This window comes from Semicossyphus pulcher, unplaced genomic scaffold (assembly GCF_022749685.1).
Source record: "Semicossyphus pulcher isolate SPU_LCO1_2020_fin unplaced genomic scaffold, fSemPul1.0.p SCAF_9, whole genome shotgun sequence".
In the NCBI taxonomy this organism is placed as follows: domain Eukaryota; kingdom Metazoa; phylum Chordata; class Actinopteri; order Labriformes; family Labridae; genus Semicossyphus; species Semicossyphus pulcher.
In genome coordinates this window covers 7,112,936-7,131,677 of record NW_027211770.1, presented here as the reverse complement: position 1 = coordinate 7,131,677, position 18,742 = coordinate 7,112,936, and the positions used below count along the sequence as shown (strand labels likewise).

At 39.7% G+C, this 18,742-nt stretch overlaps 2 protein-coding genes across 2 annotated transcripts in view; one reads left to right on the top strand and one right to left on the bottom strand.

The window, feature by feature from the left end:
• Window positions 1–1,679: 1,679 nt before the first annotated feature.
• On the bottom strand, window positions 1,680–5,290 carry tstd3 (thiosulfate sulfurtransferase like domain containing 3). Its single transcript, XM_069656842.1, has 4 exons — window positions 5,049–5,290; window positions 4,742–4,909; window positions 3,746–3,905; window positions 1,680–2,222 (listed from the first exon to the last, which is right to left on the bottom strand). Exons 1-4 carry the CDS (start codon window positions 5,185–5,187, stop codon window positions 2,165–2,167), a joined length of 525 nt encoding a protein of 174 aa, XP_069512943.1. The 5' UTR covers window positions 5,188–5,290; the 3' UTR covers window positions 1,680–2,164.
• A 458-nt stretch (window positions 5,291–5,748) lies between these two features.
• usp45 (ubiquitin specific peptidase 45) overlaps window positions 5,749–18,742 on the top strand; it is a 33,516-nt gene continuing 20,522 nt past the window's right edge. The window contains exons 1-5 of the mRNA XM_069656914.1: window positions 5,749–6,030; window positions 7,486–7,596; window positions 7,898–8,067; window positions 8,739–8,839; window positions 9,264–9,364. Coding sequence (XP_069513015.1) covers window positions 7,494–7,596; window positions 7,898–8,067; window positions 8,739–8,839; window positions 9,264–9,364 — 475 coding nt within the window. The 5' untranslated portion in view covers window positions 5,749–6,030; window positions 7,486–7,493. The remainder of the gene's footprint in view (window positions 6,031–7,485; window positions 7,597–7,897; window positions 8,068–8,738; window positions 8,840–9,263; window positions 9,365–18,742) is intronic.

Genomic DNA, 18,742 nt, shown 5'->3' with positions numbered 1-18,742 from the left:
AACGTTCACCTCTGCAGTGTCCACTGAGCACTAAGCAGCGGACAGATAAGCAGGCTAGCAGGCAAGCAGGCAGGGTCCGCTCAGTCATAGCAGCCAGTAAGTGCAGAACTGACGTGATGTGCACTGATGGGACGAGGGACTTTAATTGAATGCTGAGCAGAAGCTGGAGGGTGACCTGATGAGGCTGCGGCTGCAGAGAAACAAAAGGGCCCTGGCAAGATTTGACATAAATTAGTACTTATTAGTCTGGTCGGTTTTCAACATATTAAAAAAAAAGAGTATCCAGAAAAAAGGAAAAGGAATTAACCGCTTCTAAGAGAAAATAAGGAGGTAGCAGAAAAAGAGGGGGGTTGAAGTCTGGAGTTTACGGTTGACACGGCACAGTGATATGAGGGGAGAAAACAGTGGTCAGGTCATTTCAGGGCAATTCTCCACTGACACCTACAGGGTCGCTTGATCAGGGGTCAGTAAACGCTGCTGTCTTTAAAATATGCTGTAAGCAACATTAACCCTCATAGAAAACATAACCCCAAGGTTTCACATATACAGACAACCATAGATGACCAAAACATAATCTATTACCTGCCAGTTAATATGAGTTTTTATCACATTTAAAAGATAAAAATCTAGTTGTAGATGTTTTGTTAGTGATAAAACCTCTCTTGATGGATTATGCAGGCATCTATTCCTTTCCATTGACCTCACATTTTGCAGCAGTGTGGGACTTTTGGGAAGAGGTGGAGTTATATGTGAACTATCTATCTCCTCTGACCAGCTCTTTTCATGGTGCGACCAAATAACATCCCTCATCACTGAGTTATTTTCTATTACAGCATTTATAGAGCATTGCTTCAAATGCCAACTCAACCCCTCCTCCTGCTGTTCAATCATCTTAAAATGACTGATATGAACATAAAGATAGAGATATAGAGGGATATGGACATGCTTTATTATATCTTATGTTTACCTAATATAAAAGGCCAAATAATAGGTTGCAGTTAGATGTTAGACTCAGTGACATACTTTGATGCCTTAATGATTTATGGCTTTCCTAGTCTACTTGATGCATAATGTTTAACATAAGCAGTAAAATATTATCAGTATCAGTATATAAACAGTGTCAGCACTTCTGGGCATGATTGTACTCGTACATCTGGAAAGTCACTGAAAGATCAGTTTCCTATTCAGTAACAATTATCCAGTATTAACAAGCTGCTTCAGAGTCTTACAGTACAATTTCTAACTTTTGACCAAACTGATAATGAGAAATTGTGTTGTGTTTTTCAGCTCATGCTGTAAAGGGGGAAGTTTATAGGGAACAAGGTCCATAGCCGTGGACGACATGCTGTAGTAGGGGCTTTCTTCTCGATTAAAAACAAACACATTCATTATCATGGATGATGAAGGATCCTGTTAATGTTCCCTGGAGGGTTGGTGGCAAATTCATACTGGAGCACGGGGATATTAGACATAGGCCTCCAGTACCGTAGATCATCTTAGTCACAGCGGCTGTCACCTCAGTCCACCACCTCATGCCAAGTTCTATCACAAATTATCAAAATAAATAAAGACATGTCAGACACATGTCAGTAAGCTGTAAAAAAAAAAAAAAAAAGAATAAATACCAAACACAAATAAATATCAGTTAATCAAAACTATAATTTATTTATTTAATGGTGTTGGCAACAAATGCACAGTTTCATCTATGTGCAACAAAACATATTTACAATACAGCAACTTGAAATGTTGAACTGTTCATTAAGCAGTGGAAGACTTCATTTGAACTCACACTCATACAATTAGGTAGTCATTTGCATAGATAGTCTATGAACAAAAAGATTAGCACTTCATTATCTACACATATTTGTAGTATGGTTTAGAATAGAAACCAGTTATTATAATTTGTAAAGGGTTTGACCGTAGTTTATTTTATTAGCAGACATAAAAGTTGATTTGTGCTGGGCCCTCTGGTTTCAGTCTTTGGGATTCACAGTTATGAGAAAAACAGCTCTAATCAGTGTCTCTAATAACAACAGCAAACTTCATTCATAAAAAAAACCTTCACAAGACTCCTTGTTTTCATTGTGTTTGCCCTCTGATCTCTGCTGATTTCTTCTTAAAAAAGCTTTAAATATTCTTTATTTTCTGCTCCATTATCTCTGTATCATTTATGTTGTTCATTTTTCACCCAGTCTTGCCATCCACCCGGGTAATGCTGAACACTGAAATGGAGAAAAAAGTTCATAAAATATATAAATATCTTGTGATAAAAAACATAGAAATAGAAAATTACTGGTTATCTTGTCTTTGTCCAGGCTATAAAAAGGTAGGCTAAACTCTTACCAGCAGCAACAACAGAAAATCCTAGTTAGCATGTAGGGTTGGGTATCGTTTGGATTTTAAGGATTCTGATTCCAATTCCAATTCTGCTTATCAATTCCGGTTCTTAATGATTCTTGTTTCCAATTCTTTGAAGGGCAGGGTCAAAACAGGTCACATGCTTATTTCACAGAAGAAAACGCGCCAGGCCACGCACCTCTAAAAGGGCCTTGCGCCTCTAAAGGGCCTCGCATAGGGTTCGCAGCAACACTTCAAATGTAGTACAATTCCGCTGGAAAACCTTGTACCTGGCAACCCAGGTATGCATCCTGAATTTTTTTAATATATATACATATATATATTATATTTTCAAGACTGTTATTGACCCAACATGATTCTGAAATGAAATTCCTGTAGTTCAATTCCTTTATGCATCGTTTTAAGACTTTAAAACACATCATACTATGATACAAAAAACTGTGAAGCAGACTCGCAGCACAGAGAGGGGGAGAGCTGCTGATGCAGGCGCTCAGAGGGAGGGAGAGAGGGGGCGGGTGAGTTCGGACTGAAGTGATGACGTGTTATACAACTTAGTTTGATCATGAAGCCTGATGCTCCTGAGCATGAGAAACAGATCTGTGATCTCTGCAGTTAACAAACAGAGAAAAAACAAAACAAAAAACGACTGAGGGGTCCCAGACAGATATTCGACTCGTCAACTTTCAGGGGGCAGCCCTAGTTTATACTTTATAGTAACTGTGCGTGGAAATACGGACAGATTGCAACGTTATTGATTCAGGTACAGAGCATGAGAAACACACACAGATCTGTGTCATATCTGCTCCTCTCCTAATGTCTGTCTCCTCCTCGCACAGCGTAACTCTGATAAATAAGGTGTGAATCACCTCCGGTTCTTCTCATCCACTGCATGTGGAGATTTTATGCTTTATAAAGGCTGTTCAGGGAAATACGGACAGATTGCAACCCTACTAAGTCAGGGGCAGAGCATGAGAGAGACACACACAGACCGGTGTCCTCACTGCACTGCATGATTGCAGTATTGCCGCCGTCTCTCCCTCTCATCGGATCGTCCCGTATAAAAAACTTAGATACATTCTCCTTACTGAATAAATAAAGACACTGTCTGTATTTCCGTGTGTGTGACGGTTATTTATGCGCCTGTCAATGAGGAGGGCTTCGCACCCGCCCTGCAACGGCTCTGCCTGAGGGAAATTTCTTTAGGAATCGATAAGCAGCATTGAAAATAAAATGTCTTAATGATTCCACCAGAATGAGAATTTTGGATGCCCAACCATATCAGCATGTGCTATATATGACTACAACAGTTGAACAATTTATTGACTTAAGGAGGAAGTGAGAGCCAATTATTTTGACAGATTAATGTCAAAGAAAAAATGTGTCTCACTCATTGTATCCCAGTGAGGCTGCTGTGTTGAGTGCTTTCTTGCTTCTGACCCCTGCCAGACAGGTGAAGACAATATTATCTGTCGGATGGGGCATTTCACCTCCATACTTTTCTTTGAAGTCTTCTGGAGCCAGTTGGAGAGCAGTGTTCACTTGTCCCACTGTAAAGCCAAAAAAGCACAAACAAGTCAGAAACCAGAAGTTCAATAGATAGAATCAGAATCAGCTTTATTGGCCAGGTATGTACACATACAATGAATTTGACTCTGGTTTAACTTTGCTCTCTATGTTCACTTAAACATTAAATATCAAACTAATATGTACAAGCCTACATTAAACATTGAATAGCAAACTAGTATGTACAAGCCTAAAAAAGACAATAGTGACTGCCTGTCTCTATCCTGCATCTCCTTCTATCCATTTTTTCGGCCCATCCAGTCGAGGCAGATGGCTGTTCAACATGAGTCTGGTTCTGCTCGAGGTGTCTGCCTGTTAAAAGCTAAGTGCTGTGTTGGGTCTCTCTCTAAATAATATAACAAAGAGTACGGTCTAGACCTGCTCTTTTTGTAAAGTGTCTTGAGATAACTTAGTTGTGATTTGGTGCTATACAAATAAAACCTGATTGAAATATGAGGAGTGCAACGATGCTGTAATATATAATATGATTTAAAAAAAATATGTAATTATGTAACAGGTGGGTCAATTTACATGAGGTAGGTAGTTCCAGTATTACAGTAAAAATACTGTGATAGATTCATACCAGATGTTCGATGAAATTTACATGAATAAATGTGTGTCCATATACCCGCTAGTAGTTTGTAAGTAAGGAGGCGTGGCCTTACTAATACTAAAAATTGACCAAGTTGTCCTCAATGTTGAATTCAAGATCTATGTAATTTTTAATAATACTGAAGCATTTTTGCAATTAAATACAAAAACATTTTTAATAATGTGATTTGGGTTATTTTCAGTGTATTTCAGGTAGAAGAACACTCACGGGGCACGTTAATTGACCCGGGGATGAAGCCGTACTCCCTGAGCTCCCAGGGCTCTCTGACATCCATAACTACAGATTTCCGGCCAGCCAGGAGCTGCTTCAGCTCGTCATAGCTCACATCCGTGCTCGGTGGCCCTGAGCTAAACCTGCGGAGCACCAGCTCTGTAGCTTAAAGCGAAACAAATAACTTTAGATATATTAACCATTTAAAATCATGACAGTGAATCACAAGCCAACGAGCCGAACACTCACTGAAGTAGATACGCTAACAAATTATTAGCGTTACAACGCTAAATGTAAAACTCACTTTTGCAACCGGGGTGAGTGTTGACAGGGTTGGACACAAAGCTTCGTCCTCTCGGGACGGAAGCCCCAGGCACAACGGTACTGTTCAATATCAGCCGCGGGACAACCCCTGCAAACCTCCAACACCTTCTTAGAGCCATTTGTGATCAGTTACACCCTATGTTAACACTTCGTCAACATAAAGCTGTAATTAGGGACCAATGCTGCGTGACACAACTATTAAAGTCACACTGCTTTGCCTAACCGTGCCAACAGTGACTTGCGCATGCGCAGAAGTACGGATCACGTAAAGGACAAAATACACTCCCTTGACTTCTGATCAAATTAAAAGCATGTCAATAACCTTATATTACGTTACAAAGGTTACCCCTTTCGCAACATAAATACATATGTGCCCTAAGTATATCAAAATAATACAGTAAAGAATTTTCAGAAACATTATACATATGATGCATTCCTAATAATGGGAAAGACGGAAAATTGACAACCAGACGTCTGTCTACAACACATCATTATTGTTTTTCATAAATAAAATATGAAAATAAACTGACCAAACTGTTGTTCCAAATGATTTATAACGTAGAAAGGATTCTCTAAAGCCTCAGAAGTGTAAAGCTCTGCCTGCTTTTGAGATTTTCTATTGCACCTGAATGCAGCATCAGGCCAATTTGAGTTGCCGTAGTGCGTCACATGTTGACGAGGTTTGCTAGCTGATTGCTACCTAAAGCCTGGTAACATTTAGAAAGTCAACGGCAAAAACGAAGAATCATTGACACAACTGTTCTGTTGTTGTCGTTGCGCTGTATTTTGCGTTGTAAAACCTTTAACTCTTCGTTTATAGTTGGATAAAACAGACCTGTTAATGCATATGTTTATTCTGATAAGCTAATGTAGCTAGCCTGTTTGCTAGCCAGGAAGAGTTGACATCAAACTGTTGGCTTCAGGTTAGCTAACATAGTCAACATAGGAGCTTTAATAAAGAGGTGAGTTAATTCTGCTTTTAAGCCATATTCATCTATGTAAAAGTTCTTTATCTATTGTTTAATATACTTCCATAAATGACATAAAGACCCTTTAAGCTCACCTATATGGACTGTCGAGGCTAATAGAGGCTTCTAACCGTGTCTATCCCCATTTTCATTATGTTAATATCTTAAGTATCATCTTTTATCTGCGTAGATCTATATACTCCAGTGACATACTATGCACGTAAGTAAAAAGGTTATACATTTTCTGTTGATTTGCCTCTGTGTTCAGTGGTTTATAAATGCTAATCTGACTGGGATAAGGAAGCTTGAGGTTGGTCCCATTGCATTTTGGGTGAATAGTTTAGAAACAGCTTTGAGCAATTATAGGACAAAACAGAAGATAGATTATCTAAAACCTACGACCATGGAACCATTAGGTCTGTTAAAGGAATTCATTCACTTGCCCTCAATCCATCTGTGCAGGTGTTTCACCTGCTAATGAGTAGAATGAAAGTGTAAGTAGAATGATGTCAGTTACAGACCACGATTGCAAGCTTTGCTATGTTCAAGATCTGTTATGGTTATGTACAGAACTACTACAGCTGGCTTTGGAAATCATAGATTACAGCCTCCATTAAACAGTGCTGCTCATGTTCTGTATAAAACAGTATTAAAGAAAAATCATGTTGTTGAAACAAAATGTAATTAATATGTAAGAAACTAAATAGTGCTGCAACAAAAGCATAGGAATAGAATTCATTAAATATTTTTATTAATATAAACAAGTTGAAGTACAACATAATACTGTGGCAGTGTCTAAGCCCAACTCAAAGCCCACCTCTTTTCCTTGGCCTTTGAAAATACTTAAAGCCAATGAAGATGTTTTGAAATTGTTCATGAGTATTTTGTATGTATGGGTGTATATACATGTGTGTGTATGCAAGTGAAATTGTATACTGTGGTGTGTTATATTCATAATCTGTTGTATCTCTTGCACTGTTTTATCTGCCACTGTCTGTAAAGCACTTTGGTCAACTTACGTTGTTTTAAATGTGCTATATAAATACATTTGACTTGACTTAACTAGTGAGCTGTAGTAAGACATGTAAACTGTAATGTAAATAGGTTGTGCCATTTGAAGTCAATATATACTGAATTTCCCCTCTGGGGATCAATAAAGAACTACCTTATACATAATGGAAACAGATTGTGCAAATGTGCAGGTATACTTTAATGGATAAATATGTACTACGATATATAAACGTTTTCTGTAGCATACTGCTTTCTCAACAGGGAGCAGGACAATCATTCTGTGCTAGATAAAAAATCTAATAGATGAGTATGTAAAATCAATATACATTCACTGTGTGCACAGTTGCACAGGTAACAATTCAAACCTTTTTATTAAGTGTTGAGGTCATTTCATTTTGTGTAATAACTCCAATGTTGGTCCCACATCTTCCCATCCAGAGCTCCAGATGCGGCTCAAGGACCCCTTCTCTTTGAAAGCCGCAGATATGACTAAGCGGACTAATAAACCAAGGAAACCTCGCGATGAGGAGTCATCTGATGAAGTCAGTGGTAAGTTACTAGAGCAAAATAATTAAGCAAGTAAGGCTGCAATTTGGTCTATTTTGTTGATCTTTGGGTCTCCTAAAAATGTCTCCTACTAGACCAGGATAATAACCATTAAGTTAATTGTGTCCAACAAATTTTGTAGAAATTCCATAGTATAAGCTTTTTTTGTTGGGATGGAACCCTTTTTGCTGTGCACCAGCTGTGCATCCCTTCAAAAAATAAAAATCTGTCATTATCCCAAATTTTTCCCAAGAAGTTGTTGGAAGGTCTTTTTATTACAACAGTTATTTTGTAATTTAACCAGGGTTGACTTGCCAGCATGTGAGTAAGGCAGTGGACCTGAACTCAGTGAAGAAATCAGTTCTGTCCAACGTGTGGCTTGTGTGCTCTGAATGCCTAAAGGAGAGAACCATGATCGACGGAGAGCCGGCAGCATCCCATGACATTCTGGTGTGCTTAAAGTGTGGTTTCCAGGTAATATAGTTCTTTTTTTTTTTTTCACAATTCAACAGTGCAAACAGAAAACAATTTTGAGCAGGTGTGTGCAATGTACTGGATCTTAACAGTGCACTGGAGATATGTACTGTAATGTCTTTGTTGCTTCAAGTTGAAGAATTAAAGGGACATTTTTGTTAATAGAATATTTACATCCATTTCTTTCCAAGAGCATGAAATTAAATCATTCATCTGATATGACTTTTATGTGTTGTGACAGTTAAATGCTGGTTGTGTCTATGTCTTTTTGTGGTCTGACGACTGTTTTTGTTTATTATTATTATTATTATTATTATTATTATTTTTATTATTATTATTATTATTGTTGTTCTGTAAGGTATTTTAATCAGAGTTGATAATTCTTAAATTAAGACACTTTATTACTATATTTGATACACAAAATAATTGGTTTTATTTGACAGTACATTTGTAAAGCAATTCAAGAGATAAATACTGAATATCTTATTGTTTATATTGAAGGGGTTGCAAAATATGAAGATTTTTTTTTTTTACCTGTATAGCTGTATCACATGCAAATGAGTCATGGCCTTTAAAACAAGAGGTGAGTGAAGAAGCCCTGAATGTACTTTTTAGCTCTTTAGTGTATTTAAATTTTGACGGGTTTTTTTTTCCTTTAAATAATCTTACAGGGCTGTAACCAGTCAGGGATCCAGCATGCTGACAAGCACCATCAAGCTTGCCATCAAGAGTCTCACTGCATCACCATCAGCTTGAGCACATGGAAGGCTTGGTGAGAAACCTCAGAACTGCTTTCATTGTACACTGTGATGAAAAAGCCAAGACTGCACATACTGCCATTGTGTTTCACCTGTAATGCCATGTGTAAAGATGTTGCCAGGGTTTGGGCGTTTTGACGAACATCCTACATAGCAAGGTAGTGTTGTCAAAAAGTCTTCCTAACCTGGCTACCACAATTATAAGGGCAGTTTTAGATTCAAAACTGATATATTATTTTCCATTCTTTAGGCATATAAATTATGGGTCTTTATCAGTTAGCTGGTATTGTTCCATCATTATATTTGATTGTTTCTAAATGGGTTTCCAATTCAGCTAAGTAATTATTTTCTTTAAAAAAATGGTTTACGAGGGTTGTTAAATTCCACAGTAACTCTAAGCCTTCTGTGTTTGTCTATGACCCCTTCTTATTGTAACAGGTGTTTTGAATGCAACGAGGAGCTCTCCATTCACTGCAACAAGAAGGCTTTGGCTCAGACCCTGGACTTTTTACAAAAACATTCTGTCAAGGCAACATCAGGTGAGGTTTTTGGCAAGTCCCAGGAGGCTGGCACCCTACTGATGTTGAAAAAGCTTTTATTAGATAGGCACATTCTCTCAGCAGTTTTAGCAAGGCTGAGGTAAGATGAGTTTTGAGGTTGTTTTTTTACAAGCATTTCTTCAATTTAGGAACCTTACCTTCTGTTAGAGTAGAAAATGTTGGCCATGAACACAAACAACTTGAAATAGTAAGCAGACATATTAGTGGTTTATAATTCAGTTAGAAAATCTGCACTGGTGAGCTAAAACAAGGTTTCATGTGCTTAATTTTTTGGTGTCAGCATTAGACCTGCACCAGAGGAACAGATTAATTGGTTTACATGGTCAAACAGGCTCAAACTTGTTACTGTCAGTGATCCACCTACCAATCAGGAATTGACTGCAGCACACCTGCTCCCCCTGGTGGCAGTAGTCATCTGAATCCCTGGATTTAACCAGACATCTTCAGTATAGAGACAGACGTAATATGTGTGTGATGGGTGAAAACACTGTTACTTTTATTATGACTTAAGCAGCTCTTTTCCTTTTAGTTTGCTAAGCTTACAGAGTCCCTTTTAATGCCCTCTAACACCCTCAAAAATTAAAGAAACATCACTCATGCCTAAGTAATATTGCTTATTACTTACTAGTAGAAATCTGTGAAGAATATGAGTTTGGAAAGATTTCAAATTTTGTAGCCGCAGGTTGTGTTCATTCTAGTTTTACGTACTAAGAGCCTATACTTTTAGTCTTCTATCTCTCACCTTACTCAGACCACCTGAGCCCTCCTCAGTCACCCATGTAGGTATTAACCGCCAACCCCCTTTACCGACTTACACACTCGCACACCTTCTGCTCCTGCCTACATGTACCTCACAATTGTGTGATGGCATGCTGAGAGGCCTCTTAACAGGCTGTAGCTGATCAGGGTGGTGGGCATCATCGCTTTCAGTCTCACTGGCTGCCTCAGCTTGGGCCAGTTGGCAGTGGCCAAAGGCCAGTTGCCCGGGCCCAGTCAGGCTGGTCCCCATCAGTCTCTCAGCCACAGCTTCAGAGTTGCAGAATTATTCTGCAGCAATCCCCCACCGTCACCCCCACCCTGCACATCGCATGATTGCACACATTAGAGGAATTAGGCGCTTGAGCGATGCTTCCCGGCTGGGTTCCCTGAAGAACAAGAGCAGCTGCGTGGGGTTTAGCCACTGCTCTGTCGTTCTTTGTCTTTCCATCGCTATCTGTTTCCGTCCCTTGCTTTCCTGGTCAAGCTGCTGTATGTCTCACCACCTCTGGGCCTGTGTGCTGCACTAGTGGGAGCCAGGATCCTCAACAAGTCAGAGCGACAGGATCCTAACAGCTGGAGCTCACTAACTCTCAGTGGATGCACTCACTCAGAAATACACACAAACACAGGATATAGAAAATAATAATCAAGTCAAGCAAAAACTCTCTTTACTCTCTGTGTTATACATTTATTGGCCTTTAGAAATAACTTTGTTTCAGATAAAAACCTTGTTGCATTCTCATGGCACAATGTCTTTTCTGCGACAGAGCACAAGCTCTCCCTGGAACAGAATCTGAATAACTTTTCATTGCCAAGTACATTACATACCCGAGGAATTTGCAGATTCTTTCTGTAAAGTGTTTTTTTTTTTAGTGAACCTATATACTTTGTGTTACTCTGTCACACCCAGGCACACAGAGTATTCTGGACAAACAGGACTAAACGGAGTACATGAAATGAACAGAAGTCGTTAACAATTAGACACAGACGGCATAGTCTAAACATTATTTTTAATTCAATTTCACCATTTCTATTCAATGTTTAATGTGTTTTTCTTCATAAAAATATAGATTTTTAATGACTCCCATTGATACACCAGCTCTATGAGAGCCAGGTGAGCAAAAGAGACAATGGATGAACTATTTATGGGATTTATGTCTGTATATTTGTGGAGGTGCCTTTAGTGGACATGGTGCCAAGGCAGGGTCCAAGTGGGTGGGAAACATTCTGCCAAGCCAGACAGTTGCTTCTTAAAGCTTTCCCCTTTGCCTTTTTAAATTACCTGTCACCTTTCCTGTCACCAAATTGTTCCACACCGGTTGGCCAAATAGGTATAGAAGCAGGCAGCCATTGTTGCTGAAAAATAGATGGTTGTTGTCTGTTGAGGAGCTTGTGAAATTGCATTTCAGTATGAAGGCCATGTTTTCAGAAGAAGCTACTGTTGTACTGTTTTTCCTATATACCCCAAGCACAAAAGGGCCCCAGCAAGGATTTTTTTTTTCAGATTCTATAATAATTTTGTACAACAACAGCTTAGGGTAGAAAGAAAGTCGATTAACTGTGCTCTCTCACCATCAAGGCCTTCAGCTCAAGTACCAGAGTCCCAGTAAAAAGCGAATTGACCTCAGGGAGGTAGACTCCAGCATGTAACACAGCTGGGGAGTCTTTGTGGAGCAAATTAAAATGTTGGTTCTGAATAGGCGTCAGATTTAGTTTCTCATTAGAATCTGTGAATTCTGTCTTTTAACCCTTCTTTCTAACTCTATTACCATGCCATTATTTAAATGTACTTTTACATTTTCATTATTTTACCTTACCGTGTGTTTTCATTTTTAATTTTGCAACTAACAAATTCAGTTGAAATACATACAATTGATATTTTATGTGTTCAAATTTTACTCTCTTCAGTATATTCAGACACATGTAAGAATAGTATAGTTATTACAAACATAATTTTATGGATTTCTGACATTGTGTTATTTAACAAAGCCTGAAACAAATGTTCATCTTTACTATACATTTGGTGATAGATGAGTAAACAAGAAGTTAGGACATGCGGCTAAAACTAAAAGCTTTAAATATCCTTATACAGGTATTATTCATTTTCTCCTTTTAGGCTTCAGGATTAAAGTTTTTTCTTATTCAAAAAATAATTTAGGTGAGACCAGACCTGTGCTAACATTCATGTCCAATGTCAACATTCCACTAAGAAAAATGCACAATTGTGTAAAGTAATGTCCTGACTAATTGTCTTTATGGCATGCAAAGTATTGTTGCAAATAACCAACACTTAACTTAAGCTCTCAGTCACCGCAGCGAGCAAATCTTTTGTTTCTCTTCCTCTTAAACATGTAGAATTGTTCTTGTCGCTTAATTTCCTAAACACAGACACAATAAACATATCTTCGTAGACTGCCTCATACTGATAGTTACAACATTGACATGCACAGTTAAGTGACAAGATTTTTGCAGAGATGCCTTTTGTCACCCCATCACACAGACAAATACTTACACACCTATACACTCACCTGAGCACACTTCTTGTAAAGAGTCACAACAACATGTGGAAGTCGAATCACCTGGCTGATTTTCCATATTTTTGAACAATCCATAAAGATTGTTTTTTGTGTATGACTGAAAGTGTCACACTGTAAACCAATGAATGATTTAGTTATTCATACAGTACAGCGTACTGAATTGAGTGTTGTCACAGGGGGAAGGTTATTGTATGCTAATATGGGACATCATTTACATTCACTTTTTCTTCACAGAATGTCCTTCCCTAAAAATCCTTGGCCCAAGGCTGAAGTAGAAGATATAGTTGTGTATGGTTACTGCACCTTTTTTCACCTGGTTTCCTTCCTCTGGTTGTTGATTTTGAAAACCATAGTCCTTACTTAACTGTCAGTTTAACTTATCTGAGTCAGTAGCCAGTATGATGCTTGTCCCCTGGTGGTGCTTTCATGGAGGTAATCAAGGGTGATTCTGTCTTTATTCCCACCACCGCACATGAAAGTAGGCCAGATAGTGGATAGCAAATATGTGTGTGTGTGTGTGTGTGTGTGTTTGTGTCTGTAAGTAACATGGCACTGGGTTCTCTTGGCCTCAGATGGCAAGGAAACAGGCTTTTTATGCCCTGCAGTCACAACAAATTAGCAAATTCATAAGACATTTGGTGTTGCCTGGCCTTCCTCTTGACTGCCTGCTCTGCATGAAGGGAGCTGGCCTTGGCCCTCCACACTGCTGCTCTGTAAGTGAACATGGAGGCATAAAGCCCACTGGCCATACCATTTGATAGTCTCTCAGCCCAACTGTGAACCAGATTAGAAAGCAAGCTGAGCAAGCAAGTTTTTTATGGGAACTTTATTTTTACAGGCTCCTGTTGTTGACTTTATAAAATCAACTGAGTTTGCTGCCAGAGTGAAAATGTAATTTTGTGGGAACTTGTTCACTAATGTAAGAGAGCAGCAAATATTGGTATAAAACAAATGATAATTATGTATTTTATTTGTTCATGGCATTGTTTCATGACCTTGAATTCTTACTTTAGGTCTGGTGTCGGCACTGTAAAAACAATGCGAGCACATACATAACAAGAAATTATACTTTTGAAAAGATTTCAGTTAAGCTTGTGTTTCTTTGTGAGTTTCTTGTGTGAAAAAGAGCAGAGAGTGCAGGAGGTGTTGGTGTACACGCGTGCATGTGGACGATCCTGAGCAGCGTGATGGTTTCCTCTACCCTGGGGAAAGGCTCCACAGTGTCACTGCTGCCCAAACGCGGTGGCTGAGCAAGGAGGGCCAGGTGGTGGTGCCGAGTGCAGCACAGTCAAGCGTGGATGCAGCGCATGCTGACATTTGCCTTCACTGACTGCTGGAGGGAGAGGAAAAATCTGCTTTTCCATATGCTCGTGCTCGTTGCAACCCTTCCCTCCACCCACCGCCCCCACTCGCCCTCTTCTGCCCCCCCTCCCCAATCTCAACCAGATGGCTCCCTGAACATTGTTTACCTTGGGTGACGGTCCCAGATGCAGAGTGTGTCCATCGGCATCCCCATTCCGCCCAGTTAGTTTCCTCATTCCTCTGCTCTCTTTTAGCTGAAGTGCCAGTCACAGCTCTCACAATCAAGTTGCATGAGGTCTGTTCATTTTGTGTCTCTGCTCACAAACAACACAACAAGCAGACACACCCTTTTATGCACTCTTTCAATCTCTCAATTACTGTCTCTTTGTTTGGTTCTTCACACAAGCTTAAGCACATATCTTCACACCAACTAATCTCACACCCAATCAAAGAATAATCTATTTTCCTCACTCGGGCTGCAGTCTTTCCACATGTCTACTTGTTTTTAAAGAATTGTTTTTGTTGACATATGGCGGCTCCCTTATGGCTGCCTATTGAAGATCCAAGGCTTCCAGATGTTGCAAGCCCAGAGAGCCAGATGCCTATAGCACCACTGGGTGGAGTGCTACAAAATGATGGTGTCTCAACAAGCTGAACCTTACCCCTCTTAGTCCCAAACGGCAAGCCTTAAAAAAAGCTCTTGTCATTCTTCTTCAGTGTTGAACATTTTCAGTTATAGCAATGTAAAGTGAAAGTAGCACTGTTTGTGCGGCATAAGAAATATAAAATTGCAGCAGACCTTAGAGAGACTATGTCCTGTATATGTGTTCGTTCAATTACTTGTGGTTTTTCTTTCTTTCTCAAATCTGTTTTGACAAAAAAGATGTCCTTTTACCATTGAGTGAAATTTGATTGCATATAAAATGCAAATTGCCAGGGCACGAGTAGAAAGCCCACGGTTCACATTCCAGTGAGTGTGTCCAGGTAACCTCTGTTTATGTCCTTGGCCTTGAGTGGGAAAAGCTCGCTAGGTAGCAGCCAGCAGTGGGCTTAACACTGCTGTAGGTTGAATAGCTTTTTCAATGAATGTGTTGTGCACAAGGAGTGGTTGGAGAATTGAATGTGTGCTAAGGCAAGGCCATTTGTGTGTTAAGGAGAAGAAAGGTGAGAGTAAAGGTGCAGGTTGAAATGATGATTCTGATGGTTAAAGGTTCAATTGAATTTCCTTTCTTTGGATATAGGCGGTTCAGGCCAGTGACCTCGCTGCCAGCCTGCTCTCTTGACTGGCTTATGTGGGTGAAGTGCTCATGGACCAAACTCTTTTTGTGTCCACCAGCATTAGGTTGATTTCTCTTCTGCCTATAGGCCTTAAGCTACTGCTGTCAATCCGTGTACGAATTTGCCATTTTGCCTTAGTATTTTTCATTACAGTGATCAGAACCTTGTAGTTCCATACACTATGCAGTATAAAACAAATGTAATTCTTTAACACATGATACATATTTATCAGTCCTTGTAAATGTACAGCAATAACATTCTTTAAGTGAAGACCTTCTTCCTTTTTCATTTCATTGTATTCCATTGTGTTGTATGGTTATGCAGTTGCAATGGAGCACCTACTGTTGAGTTCATACATTGCACATGAACAAATTGTGTAATAGTGCTGGTTAGTTAACTAAGTTAGTTGTGCTTTAGGTACACTCTGTGAATGGGCTGATACAATACTTTATCAACAGATAATCGTATAGCCCTTTTTACAAAGCCTGTCCAAGACGGAACCGTTCCGCCTCACTGTCTGTGTAACAGTCACAGAGGCAGAATGGTGGGGCGAAGTTGTTCAGCCGCTGCCTGACATCAGAGGTTAAAGAGGCGAAACGGGGTCTGTGTGAACAGAGGAGCCGGCAGGACAGGACTGACTCTTCTCAATAGCAACAATAACAATTAGGCTACTTGTTGCACATAAACCTCTCCAGAGTATAATGAAACTACAAAGCTTATAGTGAAAACTGTAGGAATATGTTAGTATCTAGTATCTAGTATTGTAAGTATCTGGTTAGCACGAGCATGGCAGTAAAGGGTTGCTGTTTGACCCTTGTGATTTCCTTTTATTCTTGATATGTTGAACGGGTAATAATCTTGGCTGAATATTCATTTTTATTTTAAAATGTATGTTCATGAGGGCTTTTACCTCTACTATTATATTAGGATGTTTTACTATTTAGTGAGTCAGTGGCTACCACCACATGTCGGTAACATGTTATTGGTAATGGATCATCATGGACTTGGCTTCGTATGTAGCTGCTGGCATGCCATAAGCTCACAGCCACGCTAACCACTCTCGTCTGTCCCCAGCAGAATATCTGTATGTCACTGTTAGATTCTGACCATCTGTGCCTGAGTTTCTGTTTAAGGTTAGTTTTCATTGGTGATCAGGAGTAACAGCTGGCTCTGGAGAGCCATCTCTCCAAACCCCAGCCCCCAACCCTCCCTCACTAACCAGCGGAAATTTCTACAGCTGTCATCTGCTTTCCCAAATGACCCAGCTTTCCTTCCAGCTGCCATCCCAGCACCCTGCTCCCCTTCCCAGTCTTGCTTCAAGGCTAAGCCCTATTTTTTTTCTGTATCGGGCCACAATTCTAATTTCAGGAATGCTCAAATTTTCCAGTTGCATGTCTGACTTCCATCTGCAATCAAAACCAAGTTTTAAAATTAGCCATTATCTCAGCTCTGTGTATAAGCTTGACTACCAAAGATAGTTCAGGAAAATAATTTCCCTGCCAATGCTAATTTAGGGTTTGGATATAGAATCTTTTATCAATTTAAAACACTTTATGCCCGAGGCAGACATCCTGCCCAATTTTCCTATAACACACATTCACGTTTGGAAATTAGTCTAAACCTTTTCTTTCCTATCAACCAAAGCTGTAAGTGTAGTTTTTCATTCTTCTTTTAATGGAAACATATCCCCAGGTTTGGTTTACTACTGATGTGGAGGCAGATTCGGTACAACATCCATGACAGCGACCGCTGTCTTATTTGACTCCACAAATGTGTAACAGACTTTTAATGGCATTTTTCACCATAGACTCTATTTTGGATATTTTCAATTTAGCAATTCTCCAGTCCATAAAAATACTTTGAAGACATTTTTCTGGCAAAGGGTTAAAAAAAAAAAATGCGCAAAAACTTTATGGTCCCAGGGTGAACATTGGAACAGCTGATATTAGAGAAAGGCTTTACAAGTAGCATTCATTTCATATCTCATCTGATCACTGTTCCTCACAGAAGAATTCTCACAAATATATCTAGCTACACTATCAGCTCTTTGTCAAAGATACAGGACAGGCAGACAGGGAGGAAAAGAAACCCACTGTTACTAACTCACAATTTTCAATCCTTCTTCCAAATAATACGGCCCTGTAACCGTCATTTCATTTATAGAAAACAGAAGAGCACATAGCTGGTTGTAAATAGAACATACACTCACCGGCCACTTTATTAGGTACACCTTGCTAGTACCAGGTTGGACCCCCTTTTGCCTTCAGAAATGCCTGTATTCTTCGTGGCATAGATTCAACGAGGTGCTGGACACATTCCTCAGATATTTTGGTCCATATTGACATGATAGCATCACACAGTTGCTTCAGATTTGTCGGCTGCACAATCCGTGATGCAAATCTCCCGTTCCGCCACATCCCAAAGGTGCTCTATTGGATTGAGATCTGGGGACCGTGGAGGCAATTTGAATACAGTGAACTCATTGTCATGTTCAAGAAACCAGTTTAAGAAGATTTGAGCTTTGTGACATGTCGCGCTTTCCTGCTGGAAGTAGCCATCAGAGGATGGTTACACTGTGGTCGTAAAGGGATGGACATGGTCAGCAACATTACTTAGGTAGGCTGTGGCGTCTAAATGATGCTCAATTGGTACTAAGGGGCTCAAAGTGTGCCAAGAAAATATGCCCCACACCATTACACCACCAGTAGCAGCCTGAACCGTTGATCCAAGGCAGGATGGATCCATGCTCTCAAATTGTTTACGCCAAATTCTGAATAATCATCCGAATGTTGCAGCAGAAAACAAGACTCATCAGACCAGGCAACGTTTTTCCAATCTTCTATTGTCCAATTTTGGTGAGCCCATGCGAATTGTAGCCTCAGTTTCCTGTTCTTAGCTGACAGAAGTGGCACCCGGTGCAGTCTTCTGCTGCTGTAGCCCATCTGCTTTAAGGTGCGATGTGTTGTGCATTCAGAGATGCTCTTTTGCATACCTTGGTTGTAACCAGTGGTTATTTGAGTTACTGTTGCCTTTCTATCTGCTTGAACCTCTCTGGCCATTCTCCTCTGACCTCTGCCATCAACAAGGCATTTCTGCCTTGAGAACTGTCTCTCACTGGATATTTTCTCTTTTTTGGACCATTCTCTGTAAACCCTAGAGATGGTTGTGTGTGAAATTCCCAGTAGATCAGCAGTTTCTGAAATACTCAGACCAGCCCGTCTGGCACCAACAACCATGCCACATTCAAAGTCACTTAAATGGTGAGTGTATAACAACAATGTAATCAAACAAATCACACTTGAGAATCTTGTCTTACTATTGATGATTGTTTTTTCTCGCTCCCAACCATCAGTTTATCAATAACAATTCCTTAAAATCTACTGTCAGCCCACCTCTAGATCAAATTCATCTGCCGAAGCAAATAAAACATGTGAAAATTTGTCTAAGCTACATATCCTCACTTGTACCTTTTCTCCTAAAT

Excerpts from the sequence above, each read along its gene's own strand:
- tstd3 (XM_069656842.1), bottom strand. The coding sequence starts at position 5,187 with ATGGCTCTAAGAAGGTGTTGGAGGTTTGCAGGGGTTGTCCCGCGGCTG. Across the intron at positions 3,906-4,741 it reads CGGGTCAATTAACGTGCCCC|TGGGACAAGTGAACACTGCT; the intron begins GTGAGTGTTCTT and ends TTGGCTTTACAG. Across the intron at positions 2,223-3,745 it reads GCCTCACTGGGATACAATGA|TGTTCAGCATTACCCGGGTG; the intron begins GTGAGACACATT and ends TCTCCATTTCAG.